The sequence below is a fragment of the Symphalangus syndactylus genome, chromosome 9, assembly GCF_028878055.3.
Source record: "Symphalangus syndactylus isolate Jambi chromosome 9, NHGRI_mSymSyn1-v2.1_pri, whole genome shotgun sequence".
NCBI lineage: Eukaryota > Metazoa > Chordata > Mammalia > Primates > Hylobatidae > Symphalangus > Symphalangus syndactylus.
In genome coordinates, this window is record NC_072431.2 from 31819713 (window position 1) to 31838358 (window position 18646).

The 18646-nt window shown below is 38.3% G+C and overlaps 2 gene segments (V, D, J or C); both read right to left on the reverse strand.

Moving 5' to 3' along the window:
- Window positions 1-6478: 6478 nt before the first annotated feature.
- LOC129490628 (T cell receptor alpha variable 25-like) lies at window positions 6479-8264 on the reverse strand. The segment is given in 2 exon segments: window positions 6479-7839; window positions 8120-8264. Coding segments are annotated over 2 exon segments (480 nt in total).
- A 4792-nt stretch (window positions 8265-13056) lies between these two features.
- On the reverse strand, window positions 13057-16054 carry LOC129489381 (T cell receptor alpha variable 24-like). The segment is given in 2 exon segments: window positions 13057-15194; window positions 15355-16054. Coding segments are annotated over 2 exon segments (414 nt in total).
- Between the last annotated feature and the right edge of the window lie 2592 nt (window positions 16055-18646).

The following is an 18646-nucleotide window of genomic DNA, read 5'->3' on the forward strand; positions in this document are numbered from 1 at the left end:
TGCATTTCCAGATTTCAAGACTTATGTGAAACTTCAGTAGTTAGGAGAAAATGATCTATTGGTATGAGAATTGTTAAAAAGATGATTTAGCAGAATCATGTTCAGAAATAGATGAACACATACGTAATCACTTGATTTTCTCCAAAGGTGCCAATGCAATTCAGTGGGGAAGAAATGGTCTTTTCAATATAAATGCCAAAGTAATTGTTTAATCATATATATAAACACACATACACAGACACACACAGACACACACACATTCCAGATGGGTCAGACACTTCAATGTGAAGGGTGAAGCCATAAAGTTTTAAAAGAAGACACAGGAGAACAACTGTATTATATTAGAAGTGGACAGCAATATCTTTGAAAGTACACAAAAAACCCTAACCATAAAGAAAGAAAAATAAATTACAGTGGAGACTACAGTTGACCCTTGAACAAGTTTGGCCTGTATGGGTCCACCTATATGCGAACTTTTTTTCAATAAATATATTGGAAAAATTTTTGGAGATTTGCAAAAAGTTGAAAAAAACTTGCAAACACATAATGTAGTCTAAAAATACCAATAAAATTAAGAAAAAGATATGTCATGAATGTGTAAAATGCATGTAAATACTAGTCTATTTTATCACTTACTACTATAAAACATGCACAAATTTATTATAAAAATTTTAAATGTATCAAAACTTAGGCACATAAACACAGACTGTATCTGGTGGCACTTGGAGTCCAGAGAAATGCGAACAAACTTAAAGATGCAGTATTAAGTCACAACTGCATAAAATTAACTATAGTACATACTATACTACTGTAATCATTTTGTAGCCACCTTCTGTTGCTATTGCAGTGAGCTCAAGTTTGTGAATACCTACTTAAAATGCAATGCTAATTATCACCACATGAGCAGTTCATCGCTCTAGCCATTTGCCCATTGTAGTAAAAAGTCATCTCTCACAGTTCTCACATACTTTTCACTGTGTTTAGTGCAATAGTGTAAACCTTGAATAACACCATGGGATCCATATAAAATTCCACTAGTGATGCTAAAGTTCTCCCAAGAAGCAAAGTCATGACCTTACAAGAAAAAACTTAATTGCTTGATATTAAGCTGCAGCTGCAGTTGCAGTTGCCTGCAATTTCAGACAGATGATTCCTCTTGTAAACAGACTACATAAACTTACAGAACTGCTATATACAGTACGGTACTATAAACATATTTTTTCTTCCTTATGATTCTCTTAATATCATTTACTTTTCTCTAGCTTACTTTATTGTAAGAATATGGTATATAATACATATAACATACAAAATATGTGTTAATTGACTGTTTATGTTATCAGTAAGGCTTCTAGTCAACAGTAGGTTATCAGTAGTTAAGTTTTGGGGGAGCCAAAAGTTGTATACAAATTTTTGAATGCGTGGGGGTTGGTGCCCCAAACCGTCATGTTTTTCAAGACTCATCTGTACATAGGGACCCAGAAGTCCAACCCCTACCTGGCAGTTTGACGATCCTCCCTGCCCTCTGATGTCAATGAGGCTGAATGGGGACCCTGGATTCTATCTCTACCAGGTAGTAAGGCGGTGTTCCCCTTCCCCTGCTGGAGTGGCATCAGAGAAAAGGAGATAAAACAAAAATTTTAAATAAGATCCAGAGTTTCAAACACAATACTCAAATGTTCAGATTTCAATAAAAAAAAAAATCACTCAATATACTCAGAACCAAGAAGATCTCAAACAGAATTTTAAAGAGACAATCAACAGATGCCAACCCTGAAATGAAAGCAATGGTAAAATTACCTGATAAAGATATGAAAGCAGCCATGATGAAAAAGTTTCAAAGAGCAACTACAAACATGCTTGAAACAAATGAAAAAACAGAAAGCTTCAGGAGGAAATAGAAATCTCAGCAAAGAAGTAAGATACATAAAAAAGAACCAAGATATAAAATGGAAATTTTAGAACTTAAAAATATAGCTGAAATAAAAAGTCCACCAGATGGGCTCAACAGCAAAATGGAGGGGACAGAGAAAATTATTAGTGAACTGGAAGGTAGAACAAAAGAAATTACTTAATCTGAATAACAAAGGGAAAATAGAATGATTATAAAATTGAACCAAGCCTCAGGGAATTGCAGGACTATAACAAAATATCTAACATTCCTTTCATCAGAGTACTAAAAAAGAAAAGGGGTAGGGCTGAAAAAGTATCAAAGAAGTAAAAGCCAAAAACTTCTCAAATTTGGCAAGACACAAAATATAGCAGTATGCTGAGTTTAGAAAGTCAATCCCCAAAGGTCATTTATATAACATGTATGCAGTTACAAAATTATAGAAATGAAGGGCAGATTAATAGTTCCCAGGGATGAAGGAGGGGATGGGAGCAGAGAGGAAATGAATATGGCTACAAAAGGACAACAGAAAGCATCCTCATGGTGATAGAAATGTTCTGTGCCTTGACTGAGTCAGCGCCAATATCCTGGTTGTGATATTGTACTGTAGTTTTACACCACTGGAGTAAACTGAGTAAAGGATACATATGATCTGTCTTAATTTTTAAAAATATATGTGAATTTATAATAATCTCAAAACTACAAAGTTTAAAAATACATGTCAACAATATTGAGTACTAGCAAGGTTATGGAGAATTCAAACTCCTTTCCATAATGATATAACCTCAAAAACGGCTTGGAAGTTTTTAATAAGGTTAAAGATATGCCTGTCCTATGGCCTAGAGATTCTACTACAACAATAAAAGTTATATTAGCATGTTCAACAATTTCACATGTCCACAAAAGGACTTACATAAGAACATTTGTAGCGGTTGTATTCATCATAGCCCCAAACTGGAAACAACACAAATTTCTATTACCAGAGAAGCAGATGAACAAGATGGCATATTCATACAATGGAACAGTATTCAACACAAGAAACATATAAAATGTAATGTATGATTTCATTAATATGAAATTCGAGAGAAAGCAAAACTAATCCAAAGCAATAGAAATCAAAATAGTGGTTATCTCTAGAGGTGGGTATTGATTGAAAAGAGGAATGAAATAATTTCTGGGTTGGTGGAAATATTCTGCATCTTGATTGGTGGAGGATTATTATATAGGTATGTGCATAACTAAACATTCACAAACATTTGATGAACGTTCATGCACTTTACTACATGTGTATTATGCCTCAATACAAAAACCAAAGAGATATGTTGACAGAACTAAATATGGTGTCAACACAAATACTGTATCTTTCCTAATATCAAGACCACCTAGGTTTCCCAGACATTTCTTATGTACTTTGCTGAAGGTCTTTCAGGCTTTTGAATCAATTCCCAGACATTTCTTATCTACTTTGCTGAAGGTCTTTCAGGCTTTTGAATCAATTCGAATAAAATAACCACAGGCTTGTCCTTTGCTGTTGGGCATCAGCACTCAAGTCTCCTAATAATTTTATTTTTGTATCAACTTATATGTATGAATGTTAAAAAAAAAACATGAGTTCAACTGCACTGGGTCTGCATAGATTTCTCCCTTCATTATTTATTACTTTTCCCAGCAGTGAGAAATCTGGCTCTCATGATCCTTGATCTATTATATATTTTACTTATATATATTTGTTCAATCCAAATGCTCACATAAATTAGTTTAAGAATTGCTAACCTATACCCCTTGAGAAACAAATTTATTAACCACAGAATGGTATTTGTGTGCCATTCTTTTGCCTTTAGTATTACAGTATCTACTCAAAATACTCTTTTCAAAAATTATTTAGGTTAGTTATTTTCTTCCACATTAAAGAGAGTGTCACTGTGTTTACATTATTCACTATAATATTGTTGGATGCATTTGTTACAGTTTCTGTTTCTTTTGGGGTTCCACTCACATTCTAGTTATTAAAAAATTTATACACAGTAAGATTTACTTTTTGCAGTATACAGGTCTATGGTACAGTTCTCACCAACCCTTTGATCTGTTTCCTATCTTTATAGTTTTGCTTCTACCCATATGTTTTAATAATATAAATAAACTCACACAATATGTAGTCCTTTGGACTTAATTTCTTTTATTTACCAAGACACGTTGAAGATTCATCCATGTTGTTGCATGAGTCAGTATTTCATTTCTTTTTATTACTGAGCAGTACTCAATCATATGGACGAACCAGAATGTGTTTAACCATTCTCCAGTTGAAGGACAGCTGGTCATTCCCAGGTTTTAGTAATTATGAATGAAGCTTCTGTAAACATTCACATGGAAATTGTTATGTGAACATACCTTTTATTTCACTTGTCTAAATATGTAGGAGAGGGATTGATGAATCATATAGTAAGTGAAGTTTAACTTTATAAGAACTGTCAACCTGTTTTACAAAATGCTGATCATTTCTCTTTCCCATCAGCAATGTATGAGAGTTCCCATTGATGTGTAGCCTAACCAGTACTTGATATTCTCGTATATTTGAACTTTATCCGTTCTTATAGGTGAGTAGATGTAAGTTACTTAATATCTTGAGGTTTCAATTTCTTTCTTTATAAGTTTGAAATTATAATACCTGCTTCACAAAGCAATATTATCCTTACCTTGTTTTTAATCTTATCGCCTGTGAGTGAGCAAGAAAAGCAGAGATGTGGACTAATGGACCCCATTGTTGTAAAGGATAGAGAATCACTCTAATCACTCTAGACAGCATGGAGATACAGATTGGATGTGATGAAAGAAAGAAAGAAAGAGAAAGAGAGAAGAGAAAGAAAGAAAGAAAGAGAAAGAAAGAAAGGAAAGAGAGAGAGATAAAAAGGAAGAAAGACGTGATTAATGCCTTCTGAAGGAGGTCTTTTATTTTATTTTATTTTATTTATTTATTTTTTGAGACGGAGTCTCACTCTGTCACCCAGGCTGGAGTGCAGTGGTGCGATCTATGCTCACTGCAACCTTGAAGGAGGTCTTTTAAGCAGATTCTACTGATGTGTTTTTGTACAGTAGTTAGGTGTAGTCTTTGGGAAAACCTTCAAAAAAAAATCCTATGAAGAAAGGTGTTTTGGAGGAAGAAGCCAAACACTTCAATTTGACACTAGAGTCAAATTGAAATTGTCAGTCCACCCCTTGTTTCAGTACGTGGGGTCTCTCAGACAGAAAATGTTGGAGAATCAAAGGATGAGAGCCCCTCATGTGTGCTTAATAAAAGATATACTGGGAAGAAAAGAGAAACAATCACTGAGGGAAACCAAGAAATATCGGACCACACTCTCCTTAAATTTGGTAAAGAATCAAAACGAGATCCTAATTATACTGGTAAGGTGGTGTTTGTGTTTTTTGTTTTCTTTTGTTTGTTTGTTTTTTGTTTTTTTTTTCCTTCTGATGTGAATCATCTCTGGCAGCTGTTTTGATGGATGAAATCACTCCCCTACTAGCTGTAAAGGTCACTTTTTGATCTTTCCAGAATTATTTATGAGGCCTTTTATAATTCATGTCTGTTTTCTAGTGCTTGTGATTTTGTTAATTAGTATTATTTTTCACTTTGGCATGATTGTAGCAGAAAAACACAGAAAATGTATGAAAGAAAAAAAGAGAAAGGAAGGAAAACTTCGTGGGATAAAGACCCACCTGCCCACCCCCCCCCCCCACCAGAAAAAGGTCATAGTTTGAGAGGATCCGTGTGCAAAAGGGCCACGGCTATGACAGAAGAGGAGAAAATCTTTACAATAATTTTAACATAACTGTTTTTGGCACAACTCTGAAACAGCCTTGGAAATGTTATAATGGATGAAAACAACTACTAAATAATTACGGTGCTCTTAGAAATTAACCTAAACATGCGTGTGCTCCCATCCGTATTTTTCTATATACATGTTTTTTTGTTTTATAAGCGGCATAGTACTATTTTGTATTTGACTTTGTTCATTTGATAAATTAAATTAATTCCTATGTTACAAAATTTTCATCACAATAATTTTATGGCTACAAAACTTTTTATTAAAAAGGTGCAAAAACTTTATTTGACCATTTAGCTGACCAATCTCAGTTGATTTTAATGTTTAAACTCTCCAATACAGTTGTATTTTTTATCCTCTCTTTCCCAAGATAAAAATCTTTGTAAGTACTGAGAAATAAAGTAATTGGTCAAATCAGTGAACACACTTTGAAATCTATGGCTAACTTTTCTCCGTAATTAGACCAATGAACTTGGCTACCGGAACTTGAATCATCAGCTTTATCTGGGCTTGGGGAATATAATTGCAGTTGGAAGAGTGAAAAAGAGACCATGCCTAAATCTCTTCATGGGTCACCTTCCAGATTTGTCTAAACTCTTCATTTTAAAAAGAGCTCTCTTCACTCAGTTCTCTGGAAAGGTGGTTACCGCCTGCATAATCTTTATGCTATGTTGGACTGCATTGCATTGAAGCAGATGAGTTCCACGGAGGTGACTCTTCAAGGAGTTGGTCGTAAACTTCTTTTAAGTTTTGTGTACATAATGAAAAATGTTTAATTTTCTTTTTTTTTTTTTTTTTTTTTTTTTTTTTGAGACAGAGTCTCGCTCTGTCGCCCAGGCTCTGGAGTGCAGTGGCGCGGTCTCGGCTCACTGCAAGCTCCGCCTCCCGGGCTCACGCCATTCTCCTGCCTCAGCCTCTCCGAGTAGCTGGGACTACAGGCGCCCGCCACCACGCCTGGCTAATTTTTTTGTATTTTTAGTAGAGACGGGGTTTCACTGTGGTCTCGATCTCCTGACCTCGTGATCCGCCCGCCTTGGCCTCCCAAAGTGCTGGGATTACAAGAGTGAGCCACCGCGCCCGGCCAAATGTTTAATTTTCAAATCTTCCGCAATACAATTGAGCTAAAACCTTAAAGAAACTGCTTGGAAACCTCTGCTACCACCCAAACAGGGGTCCCAAACCCCTGGCGGCAGGGAATCGGTACCGTTCTGTGGCCTGGTAGGAACCTGGCGGCAGAGCAGGAAGTGAGCGGCAGGTGAGCATTACTGCCAGAGCTCCGACTCCTGTGAGATCAGCAGTGGCATTAGATTCTCATAGGAGCCCGAACCCTATTGCGAACTGCGCATGCGAGAGATCTAGGCTGCTCGCTCCTTAAGGTAATCTAACTAATGCCTGATGATCTGAGGTAAACAGTTTCATCCCGAAACCATCACCCCACCCTGCTCTATGGAAAAAATTGTCTTCAACAAAACCGGTCCCTGGTGCCAAAAAGGTTGGGGACCACTGCACTGAAAGATGAACTCAGACGTTTTATATAAATATCTGTATCATAATTTGTTAAAATCCACCGATTCTTCCTAAGACAATTATAATTCTTTGAGACACCTGTGTAGAAGAAAACAGGCAGTTAAGTTTTAGGAAATAAAACTGCTAAACTCTTCCAGGTCTTAACAGAGTGAATTTCTACATGCATTCCTACTGCCATGGGGAGGAGTCGCTAGAGATCCTCACAGACATTGTGACTTTGGCTTTCTCTGGCTCCTGCTCTTTGGGGAGAGTAGGATGATCTGCTCCTGAAGACCCAGGGCAAGATTTGGAGACAGGCAGCAGGTGCTTGGGGAGCACTGTGCCCTGCGCAGAAGTAGGTTCCTACATCTGTAGTCTGGGTGGCTGTGATGTGCAGGGAGCTGTTCTTTTTTGCTTCTCCAAACTGAAATGTCAGTCTTTTCTGCTTCTTCACTTCTCCACTCTTCACTAACTGTATCAAAAAAACGGGATGTCCCCCAGGCCTTTGCTTATACCACTGTATATTGCTTAAAGTAGTTGAGGAATTGCAGTACGTGGTGAAGTCCTCTCCTTCTTGTACGTGCTGGCACTGAGGAATTTGCATTACCTGTTGTCCATTCACCTCTGTTTAGAAAGAAAATGGGAAGCATCATATAAAATCAGATTTGATATTTGGCCCCTGAGTGACGCGGGTCTCTCTCACTCCTCTTTTCTTTTCCCCTTTCTGTCCATGTCTCCCTTCCCATCTCCCTCAACCTTTATTCTTTCTGTCTCTTTCTCTCTGTTTCTCTCCCTTTCTCTTAATTCTTGTTTCTCAAACAGGAAGTCCATTCCCTGCCTGCAGATACTTCTCTATCCTGTTGGATTTATTCTCTGGATGCAGTCAGGGACGTCTCAAACTCACGTGACAATTGCATCCATAAGACCAACACTGATGTAATGAGTAGCATCTCCCTCTCCTTCCTCTTCATCCAACTGCTCCTAAATGGGTTGCCTGGTACAAGCTACTTCCAGAGCAATAGAAATAGTTGCGGTCTATTTTGGAAAGTAGATGTGTGCATTTTGGAAAGAAAGGGGAAGAGGTGACTGCAAGTTGAGAAAACCAATCAGACTATTTTGCCCACCCACTTCAGAGGAGAGTCTATGTTTGCCTATGCTGCCCCCCTGTGGCTGCACTCAAACATTGCTGATTTGACAACAGATTATTTTATTAATAAAGTTGCTTTCTAATTTAGGTGGTATGTATGTGTGTCAAGCATTGGAAGAAAAGAGTTTACTGATAGTGACATTGTTCAAGGAGGAATAATTTGCCTCTTGAAAATGGAGTCTGTGATTTAAAACTAGGGCATCAGAAGAAAAGAGAAAGTTCCATTTTGTCGCTTCCATCGTCACTAAGAATCGTGTTGTGCCGTGTAGCACGTGCTTATAAGTGCGCTAATGGGACATATTAGGTCACAGACATTTTAATAAATGTGGGAGACACTTGTGATTTATTGTTAGACAACCCATTACCTCAAAACAGAAGATAAGAAATACAAATTTTTCTTTTGTCACCCGGATTTCCCTGGTAAATTATCCATTTTAGCAATCATGTCTGCCATCCCACTATGTTCCTTTTACACACGCCAGCGTGACAAGGGAAGACATTAATATAATTAGAAAAAAAGTCTTATCTAACAGATAATCAATTTCTATTGGAAGGCGTCCATCAACAAAACACTTGGATAAAGTAGCTTTCGGTTCTGATCTGGCTTATAAACATCTACAGTATGTGGTGGAAAAGGCTGGAAGATTAAAGCAGAAAGTAACTTAAAAAAATGCGGATTCCCACAGAACTTCAGTCAGACTTATCACAGTGTTTATACGTGTGTAACTACTGATTATCTGAGTTAGCCTTTTTGTACCTTAAAGGCTTGTACTGTGTCATCTTCCAGAAATGCACCGTCTTATATGGTAGCTACTAGCCACATGAGGATACTTAAATTTAAATTAAATAAAATTTAGAATTTAGTTTCTCATGCACATTTCAAGTGCTGAGTATCCATATGTGGCTAGTGTCTATGCAGATGCAGAACATTTTTACTATCTTTGAAAATTCTATTGGACAGTACTGCTCTAGAATATAGGGGCTATGAAAACAATGAATTTTGTCTCTTTGGTTTGCCGATGGATCACTAGTATACTCCTGATATGCGGTAAGCCCTCAGTAAGTATTTGTCTATTATTCACCAACATGTCCTACTCTAATAGCTGGTAAATTGTGGATACTCAGGTGTTCGTTAAATGATAAAAAAAAAAAAGTGTGTGTTTGTATATATACTGTGTCATGATTTAAACTCAAAATATTCCAAAAAATATTAAAATATTAGAACCATATTCAATACCATATTCAAATGGTATTATCAAGGTTTGGTTGTAGCTATTTAGAAATATTACCTTTAGGGGATACCACTTTCCTAGGGTTGTCATAGCAAACAAACTTGGTGGCTTGACAAAAATTTATTTTCTTTACAGCCCTAGAGGCCAGAAGTCTGAAATTAAGGTGTCAGCAGGGCCGTGCTCCCTCTGAATGCTCTAGGGGAGAATCCTTCCTCATCTCTTCCAGCCTCCAGTGGCTCCAGGCATCCCTTGGATGTGGCTGCATAACTGCAACCTCTACCGCTGTCTTTAGATGGTCTTCTCATCTGTATGTTTCCTTTTTTTTTTTTTTTTTCTGAGAGAGTCTCACTCTGTTACTCAGGCTGGAGTGCAGTGGCTCACAGCAACCTCCGCCTCCCGGGTTCAAGCGATTCTCCTGCCTCAGCCTCCCGCGTAGCTGTGATTACAGGTGCACACCACCGTGCCTGGCTAATTTTTGTATTTTTAGTAAAGACAGGGTTTCACCATGTTGGCCAGGCTAGTCTGGAACTCCTGACCTCAGGTGATTCTCCCGCCTTGGCCTCCCAAAGTGCTGGGATTACAGGCATGAGCCAACGTGCCCGGCCTCATCTGTGTGTTTCTTAAAAGAACAGTTGTCACTGGATTTAGGGCCTACCTGAATAATCCAGGGTGATCTTAACTTGATATTCTTAACTCAATTACATTTGCACAGACTCTTTTTCAAATAATACCACATTCACTATTTCTAGGGATTAGGACATGAACGTATCTTCTGTCATCATTCAACCCACTGCAAGAAATCTCATGTCTTTAAAGTGTTGCCATGTAAATGTATTAATGGCGGAAATCTCAACATTTTGTGTAGGGTAAAAAGTGAATCTAAATCTGAATTACTACATGAAATGGAAATGACCAAGAAGCAGTTTTAGGATGTGCTGAAAAATGGCAAATCTCGTGAATTAAGATAAACTTTTGAAATGCATGCCACTGGGATGCTTTTTTCCTCCTTAGGAATACTGGATTTGGATCTCAAAATGAAGACAAAGCTAACAATTTTAAGGCAATAAGGACTCCTTCCCCATTCAAGAAGAGCAAGGAGTGTGGAAGGAGCACCTGTGGGGGCTTTAGAAATCCTCTTCTCTTCATCCAGGGCAGCAGCACTGGTGCAGTTTATGTAGGAGGCATAAACCAAGACAGAGGAATGTCGCCCAGGTCAAGCTTGCCCTTTCCCAACTCACAGCATGGTGTCTCTTGTAGCCTTTCTCTAGATCTTATGGTTGGAAGTGGAAATTTACTAAAGGAAGAGAAGTGAAGCTGGCCATGCATTGGTTCAAGGAGTAAAAGAAATCTCTGCACTCTTAGACGGAATCTCTGCATTTCCTAGTAGGAAACATTTCCATTGAATATAAACATATGATAGCTCTCAGTGGCAAATATTTTCGTCAAAACAATTGTAAGAGAGGATCAGATTCAAAAATATTTATAATAAGATGTCACAAGTGTTATTCTATGAAATCTCAGATAAAAAATAAATAATGCTGCCTGAATTGGGCCATAAAGGGTGAGTAGACCTGTGTGCATATTACAATGGGAAAAATATATTCTGGGAAAAGAGGACAGATTTAGGAAGGCCCTTAATATTCACATAAAGGGTTAGAATTTAAATATACATATATAATATATATAAAATATATAATATAAAAATATATATATTACATATATGAGAGAAGGATGGAAGATTAAAATAGAAGGTAAACGGGATTCCGTAGATGGCCTTATATTTTTTGTTTGTTTGTTTGGTTTTTTTTTTAGACAGAGTCTTGGTTTGTCACCCAGGCTGAAGTGCAGTGGCAATCTCAGCTCACTGCAACCCCTGCCTCCTCGGTTCAAGCAATTCTCCTGTCTCAGCCTCTTGAGTAGCTGGGATTACAGGAGCACGCCACCACACCCTGCTAATTTTTGTATTTTTAGTAGAGACGGGGTTTCGCCATGTTGGTCAGGCTGGTCTCGAACTCCTGACCTCAGGTGATCCACCTACCTCAGCCTCCCAAAGTGCTGGGATTACAGACATGAGCCACCACACCCAGCCGGCCTCGTATGTTTTAATATAGAATTTCATCTCTACAACTTCTAGTGGTTCCTTATTACCCAAAGGGAGGCAGGAAGTGATCTTATTAGGTACATTTTATAATAACTCTAGTTGCCATGTAGAAGTTAGATTCAAAGAGCTGAGAATAGAGGCAGGAAGACAAATAGGAAGCCATTGCAATAATCCAAGTGAGAGGTGCTGAATGCCTGAACTAGGAAAGCAGTAAGCAATATAGAAACAGAGAAATGGATATGAGCAGTATTTGGAAGTTCAAATTGACATGACCTTGATAATTACTGGATTATCAAGGTCATGTGTTATGCTTCGTTAGCACTCTGATATCTATCTGGCATAGGAATATGTTTACTTAATTAGCTCTTGTGGGAGTTAGTATCCAAAGATGCCCCAAAAATCCTGCTTCTGATATTCATGCCCTTGTGTAGTTCCCTTCTATGTTGACTCTGGGTTGGCTCCATGACTCAATTTTAATTATATTTACAGGGTCCCCTTTTCCAAGTAACGTCACATTCATGGTTCTTATGTGTGCATGAGAATGCAGTAGCAATAATATTGTGGCAGTTCTGGCCTAAACATTAAAAAGGCCTGGCACCTTCCACTTTTGTAATACTGGAAGCCCTGAGCCACCAGGTAAGTTGTACCCCGGAGAGATCTTGAGGAGAGACCACATGCAGAGGCCATGTGTAATGAAAGCCCTGAGAATCGTCGGGATGAGCGATGAGCCCAGCCTTCCACATTCCCACCAAGGCTCCAGGTATGGAAGTGAGCTCCAGGGGTTCTAGTCAGGCAAGCCCCCAGAGGACCCTAGCTGCAGTCAACATCACAAGCAGCAGAAGTATCATGAGATGGTAAAAGGGCACTTGCTTAAGTGAGTTGTACGACTGTTTGTTATTCAGCAAGCCACAAAATCTCTGGAGTCCAATGAAAAATAGTCTTTTTGAGAACTTGTGAGAAATCAACAATAAAAATGTATGCTTCCTCTGTCTGATTTCTGCTAGTCTCTAATAGCTTGACCTGAAACATCTGCCTGTTTCACCAAACTTCTTTTCAAAAGCCATCCTTGTGCTTCTGCACTGGCACAGAAGACCTGGTGGCAGTGATCAGAGGTAACAAGAGCTCTGTGCTGCCACAGCACAGGAGCAGGTGGCTGATTGCTCAGGTTGGGGCCCTGCAATCAACAGAGATCTGTGTTTCTTATTTAACATGATTTTTATATTTCACACACTCTTCTCTTTCCACTTGGCTAAACTAACAAAATGTACAAGAACATGCCTGTCTGTGTCTCTACAAATAATCAGAATTTAACACACTATTTTCAATTTCAGATCAGTTTTAGAAACCAAAGAGACTGAAAATTTTGGTCCATATTTACTCGGTTACATACCGCTTTCATAAAGATAGGGATATTTTTGTAAGGACCGTGCACGAAAGATTTACATTTTTCTTGATCGTGTGTGTGGGAAGATCTGTATCTCATCGTGGCTTAAGGCAGGCAGAGTTCTCAAGGAAGTTGGAGTCATGGGCTGGTTTCAAGCAGCGTCATTCCACACTGAAGTGTTGTATGAATGTAATTAATTTGTATCTGCGCCTTGACATGCAGGAGACTGTGAGGCATTGTGTTGCAGCCACACACAAATGAGTCAGATGTTCATCTTTTATTTTACCCATGCCTTTTGATTCTACCAATTCAGAGTTAGTTCAAGCCTCAAGATCATTGCTGGAAATATTAGAAATTCTTCCATTGATCTTTATGCCAATAACCGAGAGCTGGTTTGGGAATTTGACTAGCAGCTGGAACAGTGATCAATCTTCTTTTGTGTAGTTCTTCTGCACCAACACTAGTGTACAATGAACCATAGCTTCTCTGCACTCAGTCCTGTGCTATACCCTTCTGATTCCATATATGTTCAAATAATATTACAAATTTAGCCACTTCCAATCTGATAGTCAAATAGATTCATTACTACCTTGTGAATAAATTTTGAAAAAAATATCTCTCTCTATATATATATCTCTAAATGGGTCCAGTCAGAGATTTGTATACACTCCATTATTATTTTTTAAAGGTACTGGCTTTTTTTCCTAAATATGTGACAACAACAATAGTATTTTTAAAAACATAAATCCACAAAAGAGAGAGAAAAAAAAAGCAGCATAATTTAGGAAACTGGACAGGAGCTGGATAAATAATTATTAATGTAGATGTTTAGAGAAAGTTGAAATTCTAGCTTTTAGATGAGGAGGCCCAGAAGCAAGTTACTTCATGTTAACAACCCCTAAGAAAGCTTAGAATTAGATGCCTCAAGAGTACCAGTTGGACCTTAAACTGGTGGGTTGTTTGGAAATCCGCAAAAGGAGGAGAGCACCAAACACTCAGCCTGCTTAATATACCTGGAAATTACAAATAAAGAGACTTCGATAACAGAGTTCAGTTAGTCATCCAATATCACAATCACAATACAAGCTGGGGGATAGACCACGTTAAAATAGTGAAGGTCCTTCATCAGTGCTCCTTTATGATATTATGAGTGATATTTAAAAATGAAAATAGCCACATGTGAGAAGAAATAAAAATGCAAATATTCATGTAGGGGAAAAGTTGAACTAAAGCAAAACCAAAATCCCCAATGGATTAAAGGAGGCAGCATCACCTGTTCTGGTATTAAACATGCATATTTCCAGGCCAAGTGTGTGAGGAAGGGGCATGCCGACATGCTCCATTTGTGCTGTGATAAAATATAATAGAAGAATTCGTTTTCAGGACATAGCAACAATGAAGGGGTAAATATTACCTTTATTTACCCAGATTGTTTTAGATAGATTTGAGTAACTATTGGGTTATTTCAGAATCATGCCAAAAGAGCAGGCAATGGGTCTGACTCCATGATGTGGCTAATGTGTTGTTGGGAGCTGGGGTTAGTATTAGTTAGTAACAGCCCAGTTACCAGGTCATGTGTTATGCTTCATTAGCACTCTGACATCTACCTGTCATAAAGAATATGTTTACTTAATTAGCTCTTGTGGTAGTTAGTTATGATCACTAGCATGCTTATTTTTCTATGTTTGCATAATCCTCTTGAAAAAAAACTGTAATTCAATGAACTTGTCTTTTCCATCCTACTCATGGTTCTTTGTCAATGCTGGTAACAGTGCAACCCCAGACACACGTTTGCATATGGGCTGCAGGTGTCTGAACAGCACTGTGTAAAGGCACAGAGGTATGTGGCTGAGTCTTCAGGCTGGGATCCTTTGATGTACAAATAGCTGTAACCCTCCTTGGTATTAAGAGTGGCATTTATTCGTCCTTTCTTCTTTTCATCCCCATTTAAGGTCATTACAAACAAGGCCTTGGGGCTTTTTGCAGTTTCCCATTTGTACCAGTGTAAGGCATAAAAATTGCTGGAAGGGAAGCTGCAGGTGAAATTGGTGCTGTCTCCCTCCTGAACATGCAGTGACTGAGGACTTTGTTCCACCTTCAGTACGCTGCTCACGCCTGTTTTTTAAAAAAGAGTCAGACATAGAAATTGGTCTCTCTACAGAGTTGGCATTTTCTTCACACATCCCCAAATAAATCCGAGGGTGTCTGACTGCATCCTCCTCCTTCCTCATCATCACCCCAGACTAAGAATGTCTCCTGTAACCCCTGGACTTACAGTCAAGATGAAGCCAGAGGATTAGTAATGGGGCTGCCAAAGGATTCTTCTCCATGTTTCCTGCTCAAGTACCCTCAGCAGAAAAACGTTTTGCAGCCAAAATCTGTGGAAATATTCTGCTTCAGAAAACAGGATTCTGCATCTGGTTGCCCAACCAATCAGAGACCAGCTTCTATAAATGTCCTAGAAACACTCTGCCCTATATTCAGTTTCCTGTGGTTCACAAAGAGGGGTCGAAGTAACTGCTTCCTTCAGGCCAACTTCATAAACACTGGGGAAATCCCCCATGAGTCTGGAACACAAAGAGAATTGAAAACCTTTCAGAAGTGCGCCGCCTAACTGTGGACTGCTGTTATTCAAATTTAGACGGAGTTACAGGTGGGATGGAAATTTGTGGTAGGAAAAGCACTTTCCTTTGAATCTTCAAACATTAAAAAACAACTTTTGGGCCGGGCGCGGTGGCTCACGCTTGTAATCCCAGCACTTTGGGAGGCCGAGGCGGGCGGATCACGAGGTCAGGAGATCGAGACCACGGTGAAACCCTGTCTCTACTAAAAAAAAAATACAAAAAATTAGCCGGGCGTGGTGGCGGGCGCCTGTAGTCCCAGCTACTTGGAGAGGCTGAGGCAGGAGAATGGCGTGAACCCGGGAGGCGGAGCTTGCAGTGAGCCGAGATCGCGCCACTGCACTCCAGCCTGGGCGACAGAGCGAGACTCTGTCTCAAAAAAAAACAAAAAAAAACAACTTTTGAATCCTCCTCAAATTACAAATGTGCACACATCTAAACTACCTTTTTCTTTATATACATTTTCTAATACAAAAGTCATGCAATAGAGACATTACTGTTTCCAATTTACAAACAAAAAATAACCCAAAGCTCAAGGAGATTGAATAATTCACTCAAGGTCAACTACCTAAGTGGCATACTAAGAATTAGAACATATATCTTTCTATTTCTAGACTTTATAATATTTGGAATCTGATATGCCACCTACATTTGTGATGCACCATGAATGTTTTACATGTTGATATGTCCTAAAAATAATGGAGGTCTAATCTGTGGACATTCTTTATCATGGCTAAAAAAATGAGAACAACCCAAATGTTCATCAGCTGGTGAATGAATAAACAACATGCAGTATGTTCATGCAAGATATGAATGATATTAGGCAACAAAAATAGATAATACATAAAATAAGATAAATAAGCAAAAATGAAATAAATAAAACAAAACATCTAATGTATGCTACAACACAGATGAGCCTCAAAAATACTATTTTAAGAAAAAGAAGCCAGACACAAAAGATTACATATTGAGTGATTCCATTTACATGAAATGTTCAGAAAAGGAACATCTATAAAGACATAAGCTGGTTGCCTGGGGCCAGGGTTGGGTTAGAGATTAACTACAATTTGGCATGAGGGATCTTTCTAGGGTGTTGAAAAGTATTTACAAAAAGATTATGGTAATAGTTTCATAAATCAGTTATTAATTAAAAAATCACTGAACGATACATTCAAAATTGATGAATTTATGGAATGTAAACATACTCCAATAAAGTTGTTTAAAAGTAAATAAGAATTATGCTGTCTTGCTTCTGTCACAGTCCAGATATAATGTTAGCTTGATTCAATATACATATATTTTTTTAAAAAGTAATTTTTGTGCTTTGAATTTCCCTAGGAGCTCTGAGGAATTAAAAATTATAAAGCTACAGCCTCATCTAGGGGAGAGGAAAAGAAAGAAAAAAAAAATACAAAGCAACATTCCCTATTCCCTGTGAGCCCAGGATATAATTGGAGAAATAAGACACATCCAAGGGAAATTTAATAGTATAAGAGAGCATTAATTATTTTTTTCAGAGTATAAATTTAACCTCTAGGTATTTAGTGTATGAAGTGCCTTTAAAACCTTTCCAGTGAACAATTGAAATAAGCAAAGGAAACAGCATGGGGTATGTACTAAAATCAGGGACAGCACTTTCCACATACATTTAAATCATGTTCTAAAAAATGAGAACAGGATTAGAAAGTATCTCAATGGTTAACTTCTAGCTTTCCTTCCCAGGAAAGGAGATAAAAGTATGGGCAGTAAAGGAAATCCTGGAAGCCTCAATAATGACTCCCAGTTCAGAAGCATGAGGACCAGGGTTAGGGATAGCTGCTAGACAAACAAGCCATTCTTTTTTTAAAATTATACTTTAAGTCCCGGGGTACATGTTCAGAACGTGCAGTTTTGTTACATAGGTATACACATGCCCTGGTGGTTTGCTGCACCCATCAAAGTGTCACCTACGTTAGGTATTTCTCCTAATGTTATCTCTCCCCTAGTCCCCCACCCCCCAACAGAACCCAGTGTGCAATGTTCACCTCCTTGTGTCCATGTGTTCTCATTGTTCAACTCCCACTTAGGAGTGAGAACATGCAGTGTTTGGTTTTCTGGTCTTGTGATAGCTTGCTGAGAATGATGGTTTTCAGCTTCATTCATGTCCCTGCCAAGGACATAAACTCATCCATTTTTATGGCTGCATAGTATTCCATGGTGTATATGTGCTACATTTTCTTAATCCAGTCTATCACTGATGGACATTTGGGTTGCTTCCGAGTCTTTGCTGTAGACGAACAAGCCATTCTAATCAAGGTAGTTTCTTCTCCAGATGAATGGAGAAGATCACAGCATTCAGGTAACTTCATCATAGGAGAGTGAAGTCATGGCCACAATCACTCAGAAAGTCTACATGCTGTGGAGCTCATTTCTGGTGAGAATACTAATCCACTGCTAAATTCACCCACATGTTGAAGGAGCAATGTCCAGATCAAGAAGGATATACCTCTAACAGCAGGGAGAATTCCTCTATCTGTAATAGTAGGACAGAATCCTGCAAGGGAAAGCCACACATTTGACCTGAAGTAAAGGCCAAGCCTGTTGGCAACTAAATATGGCCTTACAGGGAAAGTAAACAATGAGATTCTCTTTCTGGAAGAGTGCCTGATCCTAGTTTCCTTCCTCCCCACTTTGGCCACAGGACAACTCAACTAGTAATATCAATCTTTATCATTCTTAACAGCCTAATGTATCAAGGGAGGATTCTAAATGTACCCACCCTGATAGTGAAGGGAAACAAGGTCAATTTGCTTTCTCTGTTTTAAGCAAATAGTAGGCCTGTATATCTACTCTTATGCAAGGAGTGTGTGTGTCTGTGCGTGTGTGTGTGTGCACACAGAATTTTTTAAAACATAAAACTATATACATATACATGAGTCCTCTGAAAAACTTTTGCAACATAAAAGA